The 26,785-nt window shown below is 34.8% G+C and overlaps 2 protein-coding genes across 3 annotated transcripts; both read left to right on the top strand.

Annotated features, from left to right (window-relative positions):
• Positions 1-10,247: 10,247 nt before the first annotated feature.
• On the top strand, positions 10,248-10,913 carry LOC130821624 (uncharacterized). The gene is made up of 2 exons (XM_057687411.1): positions 10,248-10,535; positions 10,638-10,913. The coding sequence occupies exons 1-2, from the start codon at positions 10,248-10,250 to the stop codon at positions 10,911-10,913; spliced, it is 564 nt and encodes a 187-aa protein (XP_057543394.1).
• A 1,343-nt stretch (positions 10,914-12,256) lies between these two features.
• Positions 12,257-14,491, top strand: LOC130820944 (caltractin-like). Of its 2 annotated transcripts, none has more exons than XM_057686506.1 (6): positions 12,257-12,824; positions 12,904-12,940; positions 13,018-13,045; positions 13,527-13,679; positions 13,748-13,850; positions 14,205-14,491. In XM_057686506.1, exons 2-6 carry the CDS (start codon positions 12,936-12,938, stop codon positions 14,267-14,269), a joined length of 354 nt encoding a protein of 117 aa, XP_057542489.1. In that variant the 5' UTR covers positions 12,257-12,824; positions 12,904-12,935; the 3' UTR covers positions 14,270-14,491. The 2 variants fall into 2 exon arrangements, with proteins under 2 accessions (XP_057542489.1, XP_057542490.1); XM_057686507.1 differs by having other exon boundaries at positions 13,748-13,877; positions 14,205-14,267.
• Positions 14,492-26,785: the final 12,294 nt, after the last annotated feature.

Below are 26,785 nucleotides of genomic sequence, written 5' to 3'. Positions count from 1 at the left end.
CAAGAAATTGAGACTGGAGGTCTTGGAGTTGTTACTAACAACGAACAATGACTTTGACTATTTCAAAATCTTGAAGAATTTTCAATGACGTTAGTCATTCGTGCTAAGATCCGCTTTTTCATTTTGATTATCAAATCAAAATCTTGAAGAATTGATTATCAAAGCATGCGTCTGTTCGCTATTACTAGCATTAAACAATGACTGCATGTCAAAAATAGTCAAAGTCATTGTTCGTTGTTAGTAACAGCAAACAAACTCTTTGACTTTTATTAACCTTTAGTCATTATTCGTTGTTACTAATAGCGAATCATACGAAACTATAGCCCTGGAAAAATGTGCTTATTTTGAAAAATATTTTTAAACATTATCTATTATTTGACTTTTTTATATTATTTTACTTATTTAGTTCAAATTTTATTATATTTGAAGACTAGCTGTAATCGAGTTGAATTTGTAAAACATTTATTTTTTGAAACGGCGGGTGCGATAGATGACTACTCCCTCAAAACTCTGATCTCACTCATCATTTGCGTAATCGCCAACAAGATGGAAACCTTTTGGCAATTCTCCCCCATTAAACAATCCTTCGCTTTCTCACACTCTATTCTGATTGATATCATCTCTAATTGATGTTTAATAGTTAATTTTGTAGTGATTTATTTGTAACTTGCTCTCTAATTAATGTCTTCTGGTTAGTTTTGCAGTGATTTGTTTCAACTTACAATCTACAACTTCCTCGTTGCCTTCTTAAGTTTCATAATAATCGCATAGCTCAGTTTTGCAGAAACATTTCACCATGGTATGTCGTCTTTTTCTCTTTCTAAATTGAAATAATTGATTATCATAATTCCTTTCCTTTTCCTTTTTTTTCTATTTAATTTCCTTTTTTGTTGTTATTTTTTTTCACAGTTTGTTATCAATATTTATGTTTCTTGTAAGAGTTTTATCCAAAACGGAAACCCAATTTTTGAAGAACTTGTGATGATTTTTGAACTTCATTGCTTAATAAAAGGAGGAAACTATATAGGGTAGGATTGAAGAAATAACTAGTCTTTTAGGGTTTGGTTCGAATTTTATTGGAAAAGACTACCCAGATGATTAGCAACATGATTTTGGAAGAGTTCTGTGCTCTTGGGTTGTTAAATTTATGAGGAAAAGTCTCTTTATGGTTTGAAATGATACTGATTTAAGGGAACTTAGAATCTTGTTATTGTTATTGGTATTGGTATTATGCTATGGACTGAGCTCCGTGTATAACAATGGCGGAATTTTAGAAAAGAGAAGAAGAGAAGAGTTTGTATTTCAGAAGAGAAAGAAAAGAAAGATTACTACAGGCCACCAGGGGTAACTCCCAAAATAAAGTACTGATTACAGAATTCCTGCTTAATATTGCTAGTACAAGACTATTCATTAAATACTACAATAGCTACTGCCACCTCAGGATAATATAACACCTTCTCCAAAAGATTCTTTTATTTTGTTGTAAGTTGGAACAACCAGCTACAATAGGCCTGTCTTCTTTTTTATTTCGTATGTAACTCGACTTTTCTCTTTCATTAGAGGTGTAGCAATACCCCAGGTTTGGAGCTTCACCTTGTCCTTAAGGTGGAAAGTAGGGGAAGGTTGTTGCAACACAGACGCCACTTCCCATGTTGCTTCAGCGAGTGGTAAGTCTTGCCATCAAATGAGAACTTCCAAGGCCCCATTGTCATTGTACGTAACGTGCAGCACCTTACTCGGAACAACAGTTAACTCCAATTCATCGATTATGTGGGCTGGCAGCTCATTGGGTTTCCATTCTCCCCGTTTTTGATTGAGAGACATGGAACACCATATAAACTCGACTATGGGTGATAGGGCAAGTTCATAACCCGTGGTGCCAATCTTGTAATTTTATATGGCCCATAGTAGCAAGGGTTGAGTTTTTCATTGCATTTGTGAGCAAGACACTTTTGATGATATAGTTGAACCGTTGAAGCTTTAGGAACACTGTTTCCCCTTTCAGAAAATGCTTATCTCTTCTTTTCTTATCTTCATTTGCCTCCATGATTTATCGGGCACAAAGTAATTGAAACTTCAAATTATCCAACATCACATCACGCTCCTTGAGTATTTCGTCAAGGCTACTCATGATGGGACAAAATATGATGAAAACCTTTACTGACAAACAGGATCGATTATGTTGAATTAGAAGAACAAAATAAAAGGAAAAAACTGAGAAATACCTGATTCCATGGCGCAAGAGATAATCATGGAAATAGAAGCGATTAGATCTTCTAGATTAACACGTATTCCCTAAAGTGACGACCCTTAATGTTATCACTCTTAATTCTCTCTAATAATGGGATGGCAGGAGAAAAGGAATATGTATAACCAAGGGACCATAATTGCTATATATATAATAACTTGTGACTAGTATTCGGCCCATCATAGAACCCAATTATAAAACGAGTCTCTACACATTTAAGACCCACAACCTATTGATACATTTAAGCCCAAACCTTTTAACTTTAATTAGATCACTTTAATTAGAGCATAAAGACAGTTTTAAGTAATTATAATGACATATAAATATTTACATATAAGCCCAACGTTGGACTTTGGTCCAACAATCTCCCACTTGGGCTATATGTAAAAAAAATTATATAAACTTGTATCATTGTAAAACCAAATTTGAGCTCAACCATACTGTCAAAAACTGTAATGTATTAGAAACCAATCTCGTCCATCAATCATATTAGCATAAACCAAAGCTGCCTTAGTTACATTTGCTTTTACTTGACGAGACGCCTGCTTGAGTCCATAGAAGGATTTCTTATGTTTACAAACCATCTTCTTTGGGTCACCCACTGCAAAGTTTTCAGGTTGTTTCATATAAATTGTCTCATCAATATTACCATTGAGAAACGCTGTTTTTACATCCATCTGATGTAACTCAAGATCAAAATGTGGTACCAATGCCATTATTATCCTCAAAAAGTCTTTCGAGGAAACCGGAGAGAAAGTCTCTTTGTAATCAATGTCTTCCTTCTGTGTAAAACCTTGCACTACCAGACGAGCTTTGAATCTCTCCACATTGCCATTGGAATCCTTTTTGGTTTTAACTATCCATTTATCACCAATAGGTTTTATACCTTCTGGCAATGCGACGAGATCCCAAACATCATTGTCCTTTATGGATTTCATTTCCTCATTCATGGCTTCGAGCCATTGCTGAGAATTTGCACTTTTCATAGCTTGATGAAAGTCGACTGGGTCATCTTCCATTACAATGTGTTCAAACTCGTCTTTTTTGGCATCTATCCATTCTGGAGAGGTAGAACTTTCATGTTCTTGAAGATATGCAATGAATCATCTAACAATGCACTTCTTCTCTCTCTAGTGGGCCTTCTTAATGGCACAACTTCTTGAGGAGTGAGCGTTTGTTCTCCGGGAAGTTCTCCATCAACATTGTTTTGAACTGTATAATAAGTAATGTCCGATGTGGGAATCAATTCAATACCAATGACATCTAGAGGAATAATAATATTCTTTCTTAAAAACAATATTTCTAACTGTATCTTCCTCCACAAAATCGACATCCTCAACAAACCTAGCATTAATCGTCTCAAAAAAAGATTTAACTTTAGGATCATAAAACTTAAACCCCCTTGACCTTTCAGAGTATCCAACAAAATAACAACTAACAGTTCTGGAATCCAATTTCTTTTCATTAGGCTTGTAAGGTCATGCCTCAGTTGGACATCCCTAAATAGAAAGTGATTTAGACTCGGCTTTTTGCTAGTCCACAGTTCATATGGGGTCTTATTATCAGTCGCTTTTGTTGGTACTCTATTAAGAATATAAGCTGCAGTCTTAAGCGCTTCTCCCCAGAGTGACTCTGGTAAGGTAGAATGACTAATCATGCTCCTTACCATTTCCTTAAGAGTCCTATTTAATCTCTCAGCAACACCATTCATAGTTGGAGTACCAGGCATGGTGTACTGAGGAACAATACCACATTGCTCCAGGAATTTAGCAAAAGGTCCTGGACGTTGTTCACCTGAACCGTCATAACGACCATAGTATTCACCCCTACAATCAGATTTGGTGAGTCGGTCTACCACTACCAAGATCGTATCCTTCCTTTGTGATTTGGGAAGACCTTTAATGAAATCTATAGAAATGTGCTCCCACACCAAATGAAGATTTGGTAATGGTTGTAGCAACCCCGCCGGGATAAAGATAAGGCTTTTTGCCTTTGACACACCTCACTATCCTTGACATAATTTGCAATCATTTTTTATGCTTTCAAACTAGCTCTCTTCGCGAAGGTTTTGCTAAAAAAACGCCGTCGGATGTTTCTCTTGTAACGAAACAGCTCCAAGGCCTGGACTTTAAGCATCAACTTCAATGATGTAGGCTTTTGAGAAGTCTTGCAGGGAGAGAACAGGAGCTGCTGTCATGGCAGATTTCATGGTTTCAAAGGCCTTTTGTACCTCCAAATTCCACTCAAAGGCATCCTTACGCAACGACTCAGTTAATAGTTTAGCTATCAATGCATAATTCCTCACGGACTTCCTATAATATCAGTGAGACCAAAAAATCCTCTTAGTGCTTTCAAATTGTTTGGTACCGGCCATGAAGTCATAGTTACATTCTTGTGATTATCCATTGCTACTCCCTTCTCCGTAATGATATGACCACAGTAGGCAATCTCCTTCATCCCAAACTCACATTTCTTCTGGTTAGCCAACAAACAATTGCGTTGAAACGTATCCAGTACCAAACTAACATGTGTACATGCTCCTCAATGCTTTTACTAGTAAATCAAAATATCGTCAAAAAAGACAAGCACAAAATGACGAAGGAAAGGGCGAATTACCTCGTTCATTAGGGCTTGGAATGTTGTAGGGGCGTTAGTGAGCCCGAAAGGCATCATTAGAAATTCATAATGCCTTTTATGTGTTCTAAAAGCGGCTTTGGGCACATCTTCCTTCTTCATCCTTATTTGATGGTTACCTGACTTTGAGAAACTTTTTATCTCCGTAGAGGTCATCCAAAAGTTCATCTATGATGGGTGTCGTGTATTTGTCGACCATTGTAACCTTGTTTAATGCTCAATAGTCTACACAAAACCTTCGGACCCATCTTTCTTTTTGACCAAGACTAAGGTACTTGAGAAAGGGCCGGTGGAAAGTTGGATGATCCGAGCTTCAAGCATAGTGCAAACCATGTTCTCAATCTCACTTTTCTAGACATGTGGATAGCGGTATGGGCCTAACACTCATCGGATCAATACCCTCTTTTAGGACAATAGCATGGTCTTGTTCACGGCAAGGAGGGAGCCCTTGGGGTTTAGCAAACACCATCCGGAATTTCTGTAACACCTCTTGCAAATATTCTAGAGGATCATAATTTTCCTCCTTACTGTTCTCCTGTACTGACTCGATTCAACCAGGACCCTATTTTTTTCCTTCCTCAAACACGCTTCATCGCCTTAAGGGATATTTGAGTCATTTCAAGCGAAGTATCCCCCCTTAATTCCACCATTTTCCCCTCCCAATTAAAACTCATCCGCTGCTCTTTCTAGTTTGTGATGATTTCCCCTAATTTTTCTGATCATTGAAGTCCCAAAATAACATCAGAGTTTTCTAGTCCCAAAATCAGAAAGTTCTTACTGATACAAATTCCCTGAACTTCTAGTTTTAAGCACCTACAAAATCACCCTCCCCTTGTATCTTCTCACAGTTTCCCAAAGTTACTCCAAACCTGATATGGTTCAAGTATGGAATGCTCAGCTTCTTCATTTTATCCTATGAATGAAATTATTTGTTGCTCCCGGGTCAACCATAATAAGAATCTTTGCTCCTCCAATGGAGGGTTGGTGAATGGGCGGTGTACCTGGAGTGTTGTTTGTGGAAAATTTAGGAGAAACTTAAGTTCTGGGTTATGAATGGAAAGGGTAAGGTACAAAGTTTGGGTAAAAGATTTTTTATAGGTACGTGGGTCCCTATCTTTATAGGTCTCAAGGTGTAACTTTTGGTCAATCCTGATGGCCTAAGTCATTGCCTCCTTCAATGTGATGGGACCATGTACCCGTAATTCCCTCCTCACATCATCCTTTAATCTTTGAACAAAGCTTGTCCATTTCAGAGTTGATTTGGGTGGGTAATTTGTTAAGTTTGGTTTCTAGGGTCTCTATTCGTTGGTTTTGGGTGGGATTTACCATCTTGGATCTTATGTTTTGATACCAAGAATTGCTATGGACTGAGCTCAGTGTATAACAATGGCGGAATTTTAAAAAAGAGAAGAAAAGAAGAGTTTGTATTTCAGAAGAGAAAGAAAAAAAAGAGTACTACAGGCCACCTGATTTCGAGTACAGGGGTAACTCTCGAAATAAAGTACTAATTGCAAAATTCTTGCTTAATATTGCTAGTACAAGACTATTCATTATATACTACAGTAGCTACTGCCACCTCAGCGTAATCTAGCACCTTCTCCAAAAAATTCCTTTATGTTGTTGTAATAACCAGCTGCAGTAGGCCTACCCAATTTAACCGTTTGCCCCTTTCTTCTTTTTCCTTTGGTATGTAACCCAACTTTTCTCTTTCATGAGAGGCATAGCATATTATCTATCACTAATTGATCAAAAAGCAAATAAATGGACAGTTTGTGTTGAATTTGAGGAGTTTAGTTATAAAGGAATTTTGCGTTTATGTTTGCGTCCTCTGTCCCTTTGATTTTGTTGCTTTGGCTTGAGGAGGTGTGTACACATGGAAGGCCTAAATGTGGGGAACATTTAGAGATTTTTTTTTCATGTTTCCTTTTTTATTATAGGGTAGGAGTGATTTTGTCATACTTGAGAAAATTACGAAAAAAAATTTGGTCTATTATGGACGTAAGAAAATGATGAGGTGGCAGTGAATCCAAAGGGGGATGATGAGGTTACAGAATTAAGTGAGAGGGTTTAGGAAAATCTTCTAGAAAGAGTATCCTTTGTAACCAACTCTATTATGGCAACAAGGTTGTTATGACTTGTTTAGCTATAAATACTACTCCCTCCTATTCACCTTAAATGCCCCCATTTCCTTATTGGGTCAAGTTATCTAATATGTCTCATTTTTATTTTGGATATGTTAACTTTACCAATTTACCCTTATTAAACTTAATCTTTTTACACCTTTACACTTACTATCGCTACATTACCCCTACTAAAATTTAAAAACACTACACTTTTTCTTTCACATGTGGTCTCTTTTGATCACCAAAAATATGGTGAAAAGTCAAATAGCACACATTTGGTGAATAGGAGGGAGTAGTATATAATAGCTGGTTAGGCAGGAAATGAAATATACTTCAAGTCTCAATCCTTCTCTTATTCTCCCTTCTTCTTCTTCTAAATCCTCTATTTCTAAATCCTCTATACTCAAAGTAATAAAGATTTACTTGAATTATAGACTGACACAAAGACAAGCAAAATAAAACACTAGTTTTTTATACTTCAATAACTCAGAATTTTTTATATGAGCTCTTTAAATAGAGCTATAGAACAACAATAGGATGCAAATCCGAAGACTACAGCCGTCCAACATGCTGAACAACCATAGAACTAAGATTCCTTATATTAAATCCTTAATAAAGCCCAATGAAGGAATTGATTTTATGAGTAATAAACAACCGCAACACTTTAGACTACTTGTTTCATGATTCTACTAAGCTTTATTACACACGCCTTTAAAGTTAAACAATGTAAATACTATAAAGTAAATAAACTCAAACAACAACCCATATTACATCCAAACTGATCTTGTACTTAATCTCCATCTAACATGCCATGCAACTTCATGCTCCTTATTCTGTCCCTTCACACCAAGTAAACAAGTCACAAATTCATTTTTATGCATGAATGAGGAAAAACCAATGACTTTTAGAAAAAATGCAACAGTTTCATGAGACAAAGGACTTGACTTTGGATCAAGGAGCTTGAGTCTAACTCTCAAGAGAGTAAGTTTTTTCAAGTATGTGAATTACTATTGAAGTAATTTGATAATTTTCTATTAGGTATATGCTTTTCATGGTTTTGCTGCCTTTTATTTTATTTGTGTATCAATGAATATGTTTGTTCTCTTGTTGATACTTAGTTGTTTCTAGTGTTTAAGAATTCATTTTGAGGTTGGAAATTCTAACTCGCACAGGCTTTAACAATAGTTTTTTTAAATGATTTTGTAACATCTAAGGCTTCCGTGAAAATCAAAACATATCAAAGAAGGAGGATACGAAGTCAAAAAGTGTAATGTTAGTTTTAGGGTCGTGTGGTGAAAATCGTTATTTTGTTATGTTTTAGTGGGCCTTTATTCTTGTTAGTGGGCTCAAGGTCTTAGCCTAAGAAGGCTATAAATAGGGATAGCCTCTCGTTGTATGATCTTATCTTGTAATTGGAATTAAGAATTCAAAAATAAGGAGTTTACACAACACTCAAAGTTGTGTGGGTTTTTACACAACACTCAAAGTTGTGTGGGAGTTTATATGACACTCTAAGCTTGTGTTAATCCTTGTGTTCAATTGGTGTATGTTCTTTTATTACTCTTAATAAGAGAAGGAAGGCAGGAAGCATCACAGCAGGTATCAGAATGGTTCGTTAGATTTATGAAAATGGGTAATCCGAATGCTCCGGGAAGGCCGGAAATTTTGGAACAAGAATTGGCAAAGATCAAAGAATTTGTTATGGGGTCGGGAAGAGATGAATTGGTAGCCACGGTGGGAGAAATAGCCAAGAAATAAGACAAAACGGAATAACTATTGGCTATATTAATGGAGGGACAAGCCAAATTAATTGACATGGGAGTTTAACCCGAAAATCTCCAAAAGAAAGGGGCAGCTCACAGCAAGAAAGTGGAACAAGATGGAGGAAGGAGTGATGATAGGCTCCTTCCTGAGAGGTTTACGTTGGGACATCAAGGAGAGACAACTCTCTGATCAAGAATACTGAGAAAAAAGGGCAAAAGGGTTGTGTTTTCAATGTAACGAAAAATGGTCCCTAAATCATGTGTGTAGTGAGAAAGAAATAAGTGTATTGATTGGTGTAGATGACGAGGAAAATGTTCAAGAGGATGATTTGCACATTGAGGAGGTTGTGAAAGATGAGGAAGCCGGAGAAATCAACATTTCATTAAATTCTGTCGTGGGTATTACAAACCCAAAAACAATGAAATTTTGGGTAAGGTGGGAGAACATGAATTGATCGTTACGATTGATCCCGGAGCCACGAACAATTTTATTTCTACACGCGTTGTGCAACGGTTAGGCATTCAATGTGAAGATTGTGACAAGTTTGCGGTATTGCTAGGAAATGGTGAAGAAATTGTGGGTAAATTAATTTGTAGGATTGTAGAAATTATGATCCTGGGACTGACTTTGATTCAAGAATTCCTTTCGTTAGATTTGGGAAATTCTGACTTGATTCTTGGTGTGCAATGGTTGGAGACTTTGGGTCCGGTAGCTACTAATTGGAAGACTCAAACCATGAAATTCGAATGGCAAGGGCAGAAAGTGATTTTGATAGGGGATCCATCTTTTAAACGTTCCAAGAATTCATTGAAGGCCATGCTTAAGGTGTTGAGAAAGGAAGATGGAGGCATTTTATTTGAGTTCAATAGTATAGCGCATTTACGTTTTAGAAGCAAGAGTCTTGGCTGAATTGCAAGATTTGTTCGCTAGCTATACTGATTTATTCCAACAACAGTTACCATTACCCCCGAATCGAGTGCAAGACCATGCTATCACACTTAAGGAGAGAACTGATCTCATAAACATGCGATCTTATCGGTGTCCTCATAGTCAAAAGAACGAGATAGAAAGATTGGTGCATGACATGTTAAAGGCCGGTATAATACAGCCTTCGGTGAGTTAATTTTCTAGTCTGGTTGTCTTAGTTAAAAAGAAGGATGGGTCTTGGAGATTCTGTGTTGTATCGAGCCTTGTATAAGGCAATGGTTCCCGAAAAATGTCATATTCCAATGGTAGATGAACTATTGGATGAGCTACATGGAACCACTGTATTTACCAAGTTAGACCTCAAATCCGAATATCACCGGATCAGAATAAAGGCACAGGATGTACACAAAACTGCTTTTAGAACTCATGAAGAGCACTATCAGTTCTTGTTATGCCTTTCGGGTTGACGAATGCTCCGTCTACGTTTCAGTCCTTAATGAATGACATATTTCGGCCGTACCTTTGAAAATGGTTATACATGAAGGGAACTTATGGCTATCGTGTTTGCGGTTCTTAAGTGGAAGCATTACTTACTTGGGCGACGGTTCACTGTGAAGACTTATCAAAGCAGTTTGAAGCACTTTTTAGAGCATCGTGAGGTCAATGGGGACTATCGAAAATGCTTAATAAAGCTGATGGGGTTCGACTTTGCTATAGAGTACAATCTAGGACGAAGCAACTTAGTGGCAGATGCATTATCTCGTGTACATCATGAGGTTATTGAGTTAGGTTCATTATTGAGTTCTAATGGCATCGATTGGGAACTATTGCAAGAGGAGGTCAACAAGGATTCAACCTTAACTCGAATACGTGACGCTGTGTTAAAAGGATAACAAGTTCCTTTGGGTTTCTCCATTGATCATGACAGGCTATTCTATAAGGGGCGATATGTTTTAGCTCGGTCTTCTCCCTTCATTTCAGTTTTGCTTCGGGAGTATCATGACTCACCCTTGGGACGTCATGCGGGAGAGTTGAAGACTTATTTACGTTTGGCTGCCGAATGGTATTGGGAAGAATGCGTCGAGAAGTTGCCAACTACGTCAGGGAGTGTCACATTTTCCAAAAGGCCAAAGCTTCCAATCAAAGTCCGACAGGGTTACTACAAAATCTTCCAATTCTATCCCATGTATAGGAACATGTCACTATGGATTTCTTAGAAGTGTTGCCACTTTCCGAAGGGGTTGATACTATGTTGGTGGTCATTGATCCATTGACAAAGCTCGGGCATTTCATCGCACTTCAACATCCTTATACAACGCTTAAAGTAGCGGCCATGTTTGTAAAAGAGGTGGTGAGACTACATGGTTTCCCGACTTCCATTGTGTCCGATAGAGACAAGGTTTTCATAAGTATCTTTTGGCAGGAATTGTTTCGGCTACAACAAACTCATTTGCTTCAAAGCACCGCTTACCATCCACAAACGGATGGCCAATCTGAAATTTAATAAAATGGTGGACACTTACCGCCACATTACGTCGGAATCGGTAATGAACAAACTCATTTGCTTCAAAGCAACAAACGAATTGCTTTGCTAATGAACACCCCAAATAATGGGTAAAGTAGTTACTTTGAGCCGAGTTTAGCTACATTACGTCTCCTCACCTTCTTATCAAAATTTCTCCTTTTCAAGCTTTGTACGGCCGAGTACCGCCACATGTGGTCGGAATCGGGCACAGACTCACCACCGTTGATTCCTTGGAACATTTGTTGCAAGAATATGTTGCCATGTTAGATGAGCTACAATTCAATATGGCCAAGGCTCAACAAAGAATGAAATATTATGCCGACTTGAAGCGTAAAGATGTGTCATATGAAGAGGAAGATTGGGTGTATTTGAAAATCCGCCCTTATAGACAACGAACGTTGACTAGCTTCCTTAATGAAAAGCTCGGTTTACGTTTTTATGGGCCTTATAAGATCTTGCAAAGGGTTGGATGCGTTGCATACAAGTTGAGCTTCCGAAGGATTGTCAAATTCACCCAGTATTCCATATTTCTCAGTTGAAGAAAGCGGAAGGGATACATGGTTTAGCAGCTGCCCTTCCTCTTTTGACGGCTGATTTGGAGATTTTAGTCCAGCCCGCTGATATTTTACACTTGCGCCAGTTGCCATCCCATTCATGTGAGGTGTTGGTATTATGGGAAGGTTTGGATGCCTCCGAAGCTTACATTGGAAGATCTCATCCACATCCTTGAGGACAAGGTGCTTAATTGGGCCGGGGTATTGTAACATCTAAGGCTACTGAGATAATCAAAACATATCAAAGGAGGATACGAAGTCAAGAAGTGTCATGTTAGTTTTAGGGTCGTGTGGCGAAAATATTTAGAAATAAATATTTTCGGTTATTTTGTTATTTTGTTACGTTTTAGTGGGCCTTTATTCGTGTTAGTGGGCTCAAGGTCTTAGGCTTAGAAGGCTATAAATAGGGATAGCTTCTCATTGTATGATCTTATCTTGTAATTGAAATTAAGAATTCAGAAATAAGACACAACACTTGAAGTTGTGTGGGAATTCACACAACGCTCGAAGTTATGTGGGAGTTTATACGGCACTCTAAGCCGTGTGTTAATCCTTGTGTTCAATTGGTGTATGTTCTTTTATTACTCTCAATAAGAGAAGGAAGGCAGGAAGCATCACAGATTTCTAGGCATCTGCTTTTCACGCTGCACTACTTTTATATCTGTTGACGTATCTGCATTTATGTTTGTCATTGATACACTGTAGATTTTGTTAGCCATTTTACTATTAGAATTGATTGTTTGTATATACACATCTTGAGCTTTGAGAAAAATAATTGAGGGGGAACAGACCTGGTAACCAATATGTCGTTTTCTCTAAGTTGTAGAATAATTTTTGAATTTGTCAAATGTTGGGGTGTTTGTGTGTAAAAGCTTCAGTTCTGTGATGAAATTTTTTAACTTTGAGTTTCTGGGTATGGTGATATCATTTGTAGTCGAGTGTCAGGGCAACGAGGAAAGATAAGCCACGTGGTCGTCATTCGACTCTGACTCAACAGAAGAAGCAAGAGATTAAGGAAGCTTTTGAACTTTTTGACACTGATGGCTCAGGTTTTGAATCAGTCTTGTTTCTGATTTAATAAATCAATACACACTTTCCTTCGTGTGATGTTGAGTCTGATACTTTCAGGGACTATTGATGCCAAGGAGTTGAATGTTGCAATGAGGTATTCTTCCTTTTGAACCTGATGGTTTAATGATCCACAGTTCACTACACAAATTCTGATATTATTTACTATTACAGGGCTCCGGGTTTTGAGATGACAGAAGAGGTATTTGGCTGGTTTTTACTTATTGCTGATTACGATTACTTCAATTATGTTTTTAGGCATACTGTTGGTAATATGATGAAAGACAAACATTGATAATATAGTAATATTTAATCTAGATGCAAATTTTTTGTCCAAATCCTGAACAAACTCCAGAAGCTGACTCAAGCCCAGCTTCTTGGGCTACCAGAAATTTACTTCCAGTTGTTTTATCTGGCATCCCTTTGTAATTTTAGACTCTTATTTCACGTGAATTTTTTTGTCTGCTTCACTTTTTGTCTACTCATGATAATTACAACTTAGAGCTTAGTTTTATTGGGTGGTAAGTGTGTTTTGAATCGTCTTTACTTTGTCATGCACTTGCTTTCTTTCATTTCTTCACTGCTGATAGATAAAAAAAGCTTTTTTATCAGTTGAACTAGGGTTGTCTGTTTGTCTTTCTTTTTTAACATTTGCTAAGCTCAACCACTTTCTGTGATTTCAGCAAATCACTCAAATGATTGCGGATGTGGACAAAGATGGCAGTGGTGCCATTGACTTTGATGAGTTTTATCACATGATGACTGCTAAAATTGGGGAAAGGGACACTAAGGAGGAGCTGATGAAAGCATTTCGGATAATCGACAAAGATAAAAATGTAAATTTTTGTGTTTAAGCTATCTGTATTGCAATCTTTTGTACTTACATATATGAATGGCGGTGTAGGGAATGATATCCTATGGAGATGTTCGAGGTATTGCAAGTGAATTGGGAGAACACTTCACTGAAAGGAAGATCCAAGAGATGATTGAAGAAGCAGACAGAGATGGTTAGTTGATTCCAAATACCTCTTATGGTATGATGCATCATGCATGTTAAGCAAACTCGAGTACTTTCGCCTTTGGGAATAATATTCCCACTCTACGTATAAGTCCACATTTGATTTTAGTAAGGCAGGCCCACTCTTGCGGGCCTTCCCCCCCCTACAAAGGTTAGCTTGGTGAGGATCGACCCCATACTGCTTGTCTCTCCTCCTAGCATCTTATATGACAACTATTTGTGACATTTATATAAACTGTACTTAGGCCCAAGTTTCTGATATTAGATTGTGATCACAGGCAGCTTGCATTTCTGATTGTTTGAATAATCTGACTAAAATTAAATTGGCGTCTATATCATGCAGGTGACGGGCAAGTCAGCATTGAGGATTTCCTTAGAATGATGAAGAGAACTTCGTATGCATACTGAAGCTGAACCATGCTTATCTGCGTCATTGTTACTCTAATCTGCACTGCAAGCTGCTGCTGGTTTGATTCAAATGCTTATGCTGAGCTTAGCATATCTATTTAGTCTCCTCCTAGAGTGTTTATCTGTGTACTCTTTTCTCTTTATCTAAATCCAGCCATTTGTGATAGCAGACTTTACATGGCTATGTAATACTCTCTAATTCAATTGTTCCCTTTTCATTTCAAGCCATAGATTTTACCAAATTGTCCTAATAAAATATTTATAATTACAAAAATGCCCTAAGTGTAAGTATGACGGATTGAAATTTAGAGGGTAAATTATGTCAAAATACCACAAGGAAGTACTACTTTATATGGTCTCCTCCATTTCTTAATTCCTTTGTGCCATCTAAAGGGGAGATTTAGAGTGAATTGGTGGAAGTATTACTCAATCATTAGTTGGTAGTTGGCCTCAAAAGAATTATCAAAAACGGTCAGTTTTGTTTTCTAAAATGGCTATATAATACTCAATCATATAATTTAATAAAAAGACCGTAAAATTTCATATGGCATCCTTATAGAGCCCCCATTAGATAGAAGGACTTTATTGTTAATTTTGGCTTACATGACAAATAAATTAATCGACTGTCGTTTATAGCCCTCCTAAAAATTTATTAAACTGGAGTAACTTACCATTTTTAAAAACAAACTAAATTGAATGATTCTTGCTTAAAATGAGTTATATGTGTGAAATAAATTATTAATTGATATATATATATATATATATATATATATATATATATATATATATATATATATATATATATATATATATATATATATATATATATATATATATATATATATATATATATATATATATATATATATATATATATATATATATATATATATACTTTCTGAGATAATATATAAATTCTTAATCTAATTTAGTTTTTTTGTACTTGTTAAGATAAAATTTAAATTTTTAATATCTCTAATTGTTTATCAATTATAAATTATAAAAAAATGTTATTAGTAACTGAATAATAACTAAAAATGGAACTAGACAAGTATCCTGAAATGGATGGATTATAGAATTTCTCAAGTCAAAAACAAATGGGTGGTGGCGCAGTTGGCTAGCGCGTAGGTCTCATAGCTATCTGAGTAATCCTGAGGTCGAGAGTTCGAGCGTCAAAAACAAAGAGCTAATCTTATGATTCTCATGTGTTAAGCTGTATGTTTTTACTGTTTTTAGTATATATCGATTTTAAATTTTAAATGAATATACAACCAAATTTATATTTTCAAATTATCTTATTAACTGAAGTTTTTAGTAGTCGCGATACTAAATCATTTCGATCATTTTAATTAGAATAAGGTAGTGCCTAAAATCTATAAGAAGATAATTTAATTTAGTTCTAGAAATTAATTTAAATAAGAAAATGATAAATTACAGATATACATAACTTTTCTTATACTTTACCAACTAAAGCCATAATATGTTTTTGGAGTCCATTATAAAAGTCTACAATCAAACTAAAGGTCTCTAAACCAACGACTAACAAGCCAAAATCAGGTTTTAGTCTCCATTTTTCTTTGTGTGATTCCTTGATAGAAAATACAAAGAATCCAAAAATGAAAATGGAGGAGAGCAGCTAAAAGGAACAAGAGAATAAAAGTCACGGAGAGGGTATAAATTTTTACATTTTCATAAAGAAAAGAACACACTTTTCAACATCTGAAAATTAGGTTATACCTAAGAAAATATATATATATATATATATATATATATATATATATATATATATATATATATATATATATATATATATATATATATATATATATATATATATATATATATATATATATATATATTATGTGAAAACCAATTAAAAAGGTGAAAACTGAAAACTGATCTACAAAAAAGTTTAAATGGTGTATATATTCCGATGGTAATTTTGTAAATAATTTGACATTTCCTAAAAGGTGTACATACATGCTTAAAATAAGTACATATTCGGATGACAATTCTATAAATAATATGAACCTTTTCCTTCACAAAATTATATACACCTTATAAGATCGTATGTATACCTTTATCCATAACATATCATGTGTGTGTGTGTATATATGTGTGAAGTTAGCATACGCTTCCGATTCTAAAGTGTCGTACTAGAAAGAAGATGTTAGAGGCCATCATCAAACTTAGAGATATATTTGATGGGCTACACAGTGGTTCCCGGCATTACTTTGGCCTAATTCCATGTATTATGCATCGATGACTGTGATTTGATATCAGCTTTTGTTGACAGGTAGCAACCGAATACCAACACCTTCCACATGCCAATGGGGGAGAGATGAGGATTATTTTGCTAAACGTGCAACACATACTTTGATTAGGTATTGAAAGGCTGCTGAGGAGACATGGACACTAGCTCTTGAAGGGTTGTTCGAGGAGCCAATGAGCGAGCTCCGCAGGACAGGGATGTTCACTAGTGGGGGCATCAATGTTAGTGACTTTTTGAGCCTGTGCAACAGGATTCGGTCCTTACAGATGCAGCCTACAACTTATCATATGGATATAGTAGGGTCGATACTATTGGTCGACAAGACGAGGACTAGGATAAGATGTCACCCTATACTTGTTGTGGATGCGGATCGAGATGAGGGCTCTTTATGGTGATTACTATAACAAACCAACTAACTTATAGACTTAGTTAGAACCCTTCATATAATAAGAAAGTATGGGAGTCTAAAATTCTACATATACACAATTCTACAGAGTTCTACAGGTCAAATACACAAAACATCCAAAACTCAACCAAAAAGGCCTCGTATTAACTGTCTCATTACCTTGGACTCCTTTCTTTCCAAACCGGTAATGAGCTCTAAGCAATATATCTCAGTATCAACATAAATAGTCACAACAAATTTGTCTCAATAGTTTTTAATTTCAAAAAAATCTTTATAAAACTATTTTCACGAAAGGTATTCTTGCCAGATACTTTTAAGGAACTACAAATACTCACCAACAAGATGTTTCAGGGAGTAAATCAACTGGAAGGTCTCCTAGATGAAGTCATTTTCTGAAACATAACAATTAACATATAATGTAGTAGGAGTGGCAGTCTCGATACATAATTAACATTACTGATAATGTTTACGTAATAATGCAGAAGCCTCAAAATGCGGCTCTGCTAAAACTTTTAAAAACTAAAAGCTGTTTATAAAAAAACGATAAATATTACATCAAGGTAGGAAAATGAAATACGTATCGTTTATTCCAAAAATACATAATAATTAAATATAAATACATCAAGATTATCTAACATCAAGTAAATAGATAAAATGCAGCTAAGTCGTCGATAGCAAACACTAGTGGAAAAAATCGTATTTGCTGCTTGTCATTTGCTGCGGTTTTCCTTAGACACAACATTAAATAGCAAAAAGAATTTAGAAAAAAAAAATCAATTAATTGTTTAATCTTTCATTGCAAAAATTTAATTTAATTGTTCTCTTAGTAATCATCCTTTAATAAAATTAGTTTTGTTCTTCATAATTTGTCTCTAGGTTCATTAATTGTGTCTTTCATATTTTTATTATAGCTTTCCTTGCAAATTTCATACTTATCATCCTTTATTATGTTTAGTAGAGTGATTTGCCTAATTGGGGTTGAAAAATAAAAAAACATTCTAAATTTGGTGTTCTTTAAATATAATTCCCAAAATGGTGTTCATATAATAAAATAGTTTTACTAAACTACATTTTTTTGGTTTGGTAATTCCAAACCTGCAAAAAGATAAAGTTATTTTGTCAAGCAAATATATGTGTAAATAAATTGAAAAAATCCCACAAGTTTTACAGAAAGACTAAAACATCCTAAAAAATACTTCTACATACAACCAAAAATCTCAATCAAGTCCAAAAGTCAAAATCAATAAAGATGTTTGTCGAAAATAGCGTACCATTGTCTGTTGTTAGCATCATCCTTGTGATGAAAAGCATTCAAAAATAGAGATGAAAATCTGAAAATTACCTCAATTGCACATTGGAAAAAAAAACCCAATTAGAACAGTGGATTTAGACTACAGTGATTGGTATAGGTGGCGGCTGTGGTGGAAAGCCGGCGATTAGCGTGAAGGGTGGTTGTCATCAGTCTCTTCAAGTACTCCATCGTCAGGTTTACTGATGTTTAGTTTAGGGATTTGAGAAAGTCAAATCACTTGAGTATATACTCTCTTGTATTCACCCTACTAGTCTGATTTGAGATGTTATTTGATTCGTTTCAATGCAAAATATCAACCTTTTAAATCTTTAATTATACACAATTAGAGATACTAATAATAGTATTATTACACTGACGAATGTATACAGTCAAATAAGAATGTTATAAAGATATGAGGGAATATTATTTTGATTGGGAAATAGAATTATGAAGAGTTACCTAGTTGGAAATAGCTGTATGTATGCATGTAGCTGAGTTTGATTAATATTTTAATCAAGAAACTTAATATAAAAGACCAAGATCACGCAACATATTGGAGCACTAATTAAGAAGAAACTAATTAGAGAGTACATGATATCATACATACAATTCCATCCAATTCATTAAAAAGATGATAATGAAGGCAAGCAAATACGCAGTGATTTCCCTGTCCATCCTTGCCATCATTACGATGAATACGGTTTATCTCTTGGGTGGATTCGGTACGTTTGACTGCTCCGGACCCGGAGAATCTTGCGGCCTCTTTAAGAATTCGTGCTGTGATGACTACTCGTGTACTAGTTTCATTTCTGGCACATGTCAGTAGTCACGTTTATTTGTTTTTATTCATGTAACGCATTTTGTTTCAATTCTATTAATGTTCTTGTGTAATGCCTTGTACTGTTTGGTTTGATCAATATAAGTTTACATATCAATTTTCTTTGTTTTTTCTGTTTACGGTACTAACTGGTGATAATGAGAATTATTTGTAATGTAAATTTTTACAATATGTATCAAAGATAACGCATTTGATTATTAAAGGCACATAAATAAATCACAAACTATAGTGTAATTCAGCTCGTATTAAGTTGTAGCTTAGGAAGAACCTAGAAATTTCATTGTAGGTGATAGCAATTTATCAATCTAATTAAAGTTGTTTGTGCAATTTAATAGAGAAAATTTATTGCCTTTTGTTTATAAATATAGATATTAAAACATTGTAATCTCAACTACTTGTACTTGATTTATCTTGTGTAAATATTAAAACTTTTAAAATTTATTTAAATTTCCTACACTATTGAAAAACCTTATTATAAGTTAAAGATCCATTAAAAAGACAAAAAGTACTCAAATATACTCCATATATATTTTAAGAACATAAAATGATTTCAATATACCAAAAATTCAATAATTTCATGACAACTTTAAAGTCATTATTATAGTATGTAGTACATCATTTTCCTAAAACATTATTTGTACACAATCAATTAAAATATAATTGTCAACTTGCGTAAAATTAGACTACATGTCCATTTGTGTACATACCAATTCATTGTTAAGGTCGGTCATTTAATATACTCGATGATTACTTCTCAATTCTCATCATTTTTATCTAAAAAACTATGTAATTTTATATAGTTGACCCAATAATTTACAATCTCACCCAAAGCAATTATTCAATTCATAGATCTATATAAATTTTTGAAATTATAATAGAATATTGTAAAATAATATTTTAAATTTGAATTAATCATTTTATTTTACTTTGAAGTATATAAGTTTTTTTTGACACTTTTTTATGATCACCTTATACCACATGTTTAAATGGTAATGCATTGAAATAAATTTTGTAAAGAAAACGGGATTATTAAAGGAAAATAAATATGACCATTAAATTTGTCAAGTCATTTTCCTATCAAAATCACACTACATTTCCATTACTATTCTCATCATTTAATACCGTTTATCAAACGGAGTGTAATAATTTTGAATTGACTTTAAGACATTTTCTTAAAATTTCACTTGTTTTAAAAATGATTGACTTTACATGATATAATTAAGATATTTATGTTGAATTGTTAAGGTATAATAATGCTTTATTGCTTGATCACTTTAAGTTACATAAATCACAACTTCGAGTGTAATTAAGATTACATAATTAAGGTACAAAAATCACTTAAGGTACATATAATAATTAAAATATTTCATTTGTTTATTGCTTGAATTATTATCGTTCATAAGTAAGTATTAGATGGGTCATTTTGGTTCGTTTATAAAACATAACGTATTTGATTACTTGACTTACATAAATAAAACACAAACTAGAGTGTAATGTAGCTCGTTGTAGCTTAGCGTCAACCTAGAAATTTCATTGTAGGTTATAACAATCTATCAATCCGATTAAACTTGTATGTGTAATTTATTAGAGAATATATATTGCCTAGTTTGAAAGCTAAAAACAAATGATTATTCTAAATTGAAGTATGAATTTCAATTACTTGTATATGATTCATCTTATGTGAATGTTTAAATATTAGAAAAAAAAATAATATTAATAATTTAACCTTTTACCTATCCGTTGTGAATAATATAACCTTTAAATTATGTTTTACTAATCCAACCTTTACCCTTAGTTTGCTATTAGCATAACCTTTTATTTTATAATAATTCAACATTTGCTCTTAGTGTGCTATCAACATGCCCTATTAGTATGCTTGTAGTAAATTAAGGGCATAGGTTGATTCATTAATTAATTAATCCAAAGTTGGAATTATTAAAAGCGAATGGGTGAAAGGTTGAATTATTAATATCAATTTTTCCTAAATTTTAACGTATATTTGAATTTTGTACACTATCAAAGTTAATACATTAAAACCTTATAATCATACAATCTAATAAAAAAAACTGTAAAATTTCACATGGCATTCTCATAGTGAATTGCCATATGGAATAATTCTTACCAAAGTTAACATCTACTTATTTCTTAATATATGAGCACTATACCACAATCAGATATGTTCTTTTAAATTTTCTTGAAATATTATATTTTTGAATTTAAAAGTTGGATAAGATTTCCAATTAAAGTTTCTTAGAATCTATATTTGACCTCCAGAGTTAGCCCCAAGTTTCCTAGTAGAAGTGACAGGAGTAGGAGTAGGCATGCAAGCACAGCCTAGAATGTTAATAGTATATTTAGTCTAAGTGCTCGCTTGTATTGAAAGCAAATATTTAAGGGAGTAAAAAAGTCCAACAAATGGAATAAAGGTAAATAGAGATGCAAATGAAGTAATTGAAATAAATGTGAATGAGATAAAATGAGATTGAACTAAAAAAACATGAATGAAAAAGAAGGATTATTTCCCTTATTTGGAGAAAACATTTCCCCCACCCTTTCTTAAGGTAAATTTATATCCCAAAATAAGAGAACTAATTGTTATTTTATCTATTTTTCATTACTTTTTAACTAATTATTCCACCTCTCGAATAATTAAATTTCTTTAATGATTTATCTAACTAACTTTATGTTTCTACTTTGACTTTTATTTACCCCCGTAAATATTAACACTCAATCCAAGTGGACTCTAAGAGAGAAGAAATCTGTTAGATTTTCGAGTGACAACAATCCCTAGAAAATAGTCAAGAGGCTCAAGGTCCTTCATGGCAAACTCAGAGCTTAGCTTGGCTATGATGGATGTACGCAACACATCAGAAGAGGCAATGAGAACAATATCAACCACATAATGCTATACTTGAAGACAATAGTGGTCACAAAATCTGCAAATCATTGATATCATACACAAGGTGCCTGTTTGTGACCATAAAGAGATTTGCGCAAACGAAAAACAAGATTAGGGTGTATAATGTTGCAAAAACCCAGAGGTTTGTACATATAAACTATTCCATTTAAGTGACCATGTAAAGAAGTATTCTTAATATCTAATTGGTGAATGAACCAAAATTTAGCAAGAGCAATTCTGAAAACAAGCCTGCTAGAGAAAGGCTTTACAATAGGACTAAGAGTCTCATAACAATCAATGCCATCATGTTGAGTCTTACCATCACCAACTAAACGATCTTTATATCACTCAAAAGATCCATTAAAATGTGTCTTATGGATGCCTAAATATCCAAAGGTGATGTGAAACCAGAGCTGATTAAGGCCTTGGTTATACAAGGATGAATGTGGTGCGGAAGCTTGAATCAATGACACTTACAAAAACTACAAATGATCATGAAAAGAACACGAAACAATCACAAATACAACCAAGAAATCCTTTCTTGATTTTCTAATGGTGATCACCTGTGACCCTCCTCTATGACTGGCTCTAAACTAATATGTACAAAGCCTTCCAGACTTTGTACTCACGGTTTCCTTAAAGTATCAAGGTTGCTCCACAACTCTTAACACTCCAAGGATCAAAGGATACTCGGTAGCCTTTGATGAAGTCACCGTCAACTTCGAAGAAGAAAACAGAAAACAACTTTCTGAAATACCTCAATTGTATTGAATGATTAAAACTGAATGTAGGATCTAAGATCATTATTACATGGGTGAGGCTCTCCTTATATAGAGCTCTCAACTACCTTAACGACTATATTCTTATTACACGCCTAATTAAGAACACGTGCTAATTACAAGGTGCATAATAACAGAAAACAAAAGACAAAAATACTTAAGTAAATTTTGATCCAAAAAATCTGTCAGATAGCCCTCCTTTCACTCAGTCTCTAGGACTCCACGTGGACTGTTAATGAGGTCCTAGGCCCTTGATGGCTTGGCCAATGTGCAAAGATGACACCCCAGCCTTGATCAGGGTCTGGATGATCTGGGTCTGCATTCAGGAGGCTCAGCAAGGTCTGCTGGACGACAGAAGGCTCTGTAGTTTGGGTTCTGCTGTCTGTTCCCATTTCCATGTTCATGATGTTGTTCCCTGGTGCTATATTGGTTTCCTTGTACCCAATATGTGATCTTGAGGTTATGTTCAATCTTTGGAAAGCATCCTTGACCCGATTCTGTCCTTCATGTACAATTGGCGTAGATAACAAGTCAGAAACATTGTCTTGTACTTGTAGGTTGTTTGCAAGGTCTTGATCACTTGATACATTTGTATCAATTCCTCCCTCTTGGGGGAGAATTTCCTCAATTCTGGAACAGGCTCATACAAGGTGAGATCTCCTATATTGAAAGTGGAGGAGATGTTGTATTCTTATGGCAACTCTAATGCAATAGGACCATACTGTTGCAAAATTTTGAAAACATTATCCCTATTCTGGAGCTCTTGTGCAGCTGAGGGGTGCTTGTTATCCTCCTGCTGATATATAGCAGTAGCCTTCTCAATGTTCCTTTGCATTTGCTTGCGGATGTTCATCTTTTTTCCAGCATGTTGTTAAGCATCCCTATGTATTCTGCAATGCAAAGAAAGAGCAATTAGTTACACAGGCAATATAGTATTCATTCCATATACACATTCAACTCCTGTGTATATTGTAACACCCCGATATTTTTCCGATATATTTAATGATTTACTAGTAAATTATTTTATATAAATAAAGTTTTTAATATAAATAAAGTTGTTATTGATTTATTTTGGGCTCGAGCTAATATATTTCAGCCTTTTTAACAATCTAGCTTTTCGGGCCCAAACCCTTTAACCCATTTTTTATTTCAACTTTTTTTAAAATAAATAAATAAATAAATAAATAAATAAAAATTAGAGGGAAGTGTATAGGTTGGCCGGCCCTATTGGAGGGATTATGGAGTTTATAACTCCCATGTGGGAATATTGAAGGATCACACTAATTGTCTTAATCCTTATTTTCTTAATCTTCCTAATTACCTTAACCTTATTGCATTCTATCTTCCAATTTCCTAGAAAACTCAAGAAAACTCCCACAAACCCTAGCAATCCCACACGCCTAGTACTCCTCTTGCAATTTTGATTTTGGTATTCTTTTCATATAAATTGTAAGTATAATTCTCCAATTATTTTTTTTATTTATATTAAGTTAAATTAAATTATGTGATTTGTGGCTTGTGTGAATTTTTGATCCATGGACATTTCTTTCATGATTTAAAGTGATGTTATGAATTTTATATATATGCCTTGTCAAATTATTTGTAAGAAATGAATTATTTTGGAACTATGAAAATGATTTTTAATATGTGGACATGAGTTTATGATTTTGATGGTAGGGATCTAATAATAAATGCGAACATTGGAATTTGTATGTATTTGAAAAAAAATGACAAAATCCCGTAGGTTTTGAAAATGGTGAAAAAGGATGTTTTGGAGCATTTTTTGGCTTGAAATTAGGTTAAAAATACTTATACTATGTTATAATTTATGGAAATTGGTACCCGGGGATTTTGATGCCTTCCGGACGCAACGGTGAAGTCGAATTTTCAGTTTGATAGTTTTAAATCGCGTTTCTGGACAGATTATGTATGTTGTCCTATTTTGTGCGTTTACCATGTTATAGTATGTGATGGATGTTCATGATGTGTGTGGTATTCTAGGTGTGGTAGTAGTTGTATGTATGTGTTATGATTGATTTGAGGAAAGTGTGTATGTGTGCTTATTTTCCGAATACGATTGAACCTTGTAGGAAGTCGATTCGTGACGGGGAATTGAATAGGACGCTTGAGAGTTGGTTATCTTGTTTAAGGTACGTACACGCAGCGAAGTTTGCATTTTGTCCGATGTACCATATATATTAATGGTAAACAAAAATAAAGTATGGATATATAGTACGAATAATGTTATCTTTCCGAATAAATAATTTCGACACATTTGTTTTGATAAGCAGAGGTAGTATGACCTCACTAACCTTAAAGTGGACGTAGTATGACGTCAATTGGTGGAAAAGAATTACTCGCGGTATATGGGGGCATTATGAGCCACCGCGGGGGTATGCATACTTAACCATAGGCACCGAAGTAAGGCGAGTGTCTATGGTAGAGACGTGCTTAGGGGTTAGCTTCCCCTAATGTATTGTCTCACTTATGGAGATTGGGGTTGTACCAGCAGTATGGCTGGAAAAGTACAGCAGTATGGCTGACTAACATTTACATGAAATTGATTATACTTTATTAGCGTGATCGAAGCGTATTTCGGAAACCGAAAGTTATTAAATCTTTCTTTTGTTGTACTTAATTAAATGATAAGCGACGTTTGCTGACGTGTACTTTTGGTCTTAACGATCCTGCGATGATGTTGTTTCCTTTCTGGGCAATGACTAGCAGTAAGTTAAGTTGTAGGTCTGGGGAGTGAGGATTGTCCCTTGGAGAAATAAATCGTTAGGGTACAGAAGTCATGATAAGAACTTCTAATAAAGTTTAAAGAATATTGGTTCTATGAGGCGATTACGTTCTCAAGTTGTAATAAGTAGATTTATCTTTACAATCTTATCCGCTGCTAAGATTTCCTTATATCTAGTAGTTTATAATAACTCTAATAGAACTCGATCCGCAAGCTTTGTTGATTTCAAATCTGTTTTTAAAACTGTCTTCTAACATCCTGGTTTGACTCGGACTATATTTAGTTCTTTAAAAGGTCGTCTTCCCTTTTTAAACGATCCGAGTTTTTTCCTGGATGTTACATATATAGTTCTGAAGTTTGGGTCAGTCTGATATTGCCCCTTAATCATCTTGAACCCTAAAACCTTAGCATTTGGTATAGTTAGTAAGTGTGCTTTCCTACTTAATGTATCTGTCACCAGGTTAGGTTTTCCATTTTTATACTTAGCAACAAGGTTGAAATTTTGCATGAACTCAACCTGCTTAGCATGCTTGGCACTAAACTTATTCTGTTCCCAAATATGTTTAAGGGTTTCATGGTTTGAATTGTTAGCAAATTGTTCTAACAGGTTAGTGATCCTAATATCTGAGTTGTTATTCTTCTGTCTGACCTTCTTGCTGAACCATAGAAAGGCTTTCCCTTCCCTTCTGTCTTCCTTAACTCTTACCTTCTTGCTTATCAAAGACATACTACCTATTGCTTATCAAAGACACACACCCTCCCATGTACCCTGCATTTGGATTGGAAGATGTTCTCCCTCTGATTTGATTTCTTTGATCTAGGTGTAGTGTGGAAGCTCCTCCTAATGATCAGACTGTACTACTCCTCCTTAGGCAGTACCCTCTCCAGGTCTTCCTCCTCTTCATCCTCAGTGTCCCCCTCAAACCTATGCCTTCTCCCATCCTCATCCTCTATGTATGTACCATCATCATCACTAATGTTGGGTGGGTATATCTCTTCTTCCTGCCCATTCCTAGATACTAATATCTTCTTAGGTCTAGTGTCTTGCCTAATCTCATCCCATTCCCTCATGGTGAAGGCTCTAGCATTTGGGCAGTCCTTCTTATAATGTCCCCTGCCATTACACTTGAAACATACTACATCTTTTGAAGGTGCTACCATCCTCACAGTGCTAGGCTTGGGTAGGTCTGGTTGGGCATCTCTCTTAGGTGCTCCTGTGGTGTTAGTGTTCTTAGGAGTGTAAACCCTAGTGGCTCTACTGTAGGAAGTGGTTGCTTTTCTTATGTGC

Source organism: Amaranthus tricolor, chromosome 8 (genome assembly GCF_026212465.1).
Source record: "Amaranthus tricolor cultivar Red isolate AtriRed21 chromosome 8, ASM2621246v1, whole genome shotgun sequence".
NCBI classification, from domain to species: domain Eukaryota; kingdom Viridiplantae; phylum Streptophyta; class Magnoliopsida; order Caryophyllales; family Amaranthaceae; genus Amaranthus; species Amaranthus tricolor.
This window is presented reverse-complemented; position numbering and strand designations above follow the sequence as displayed.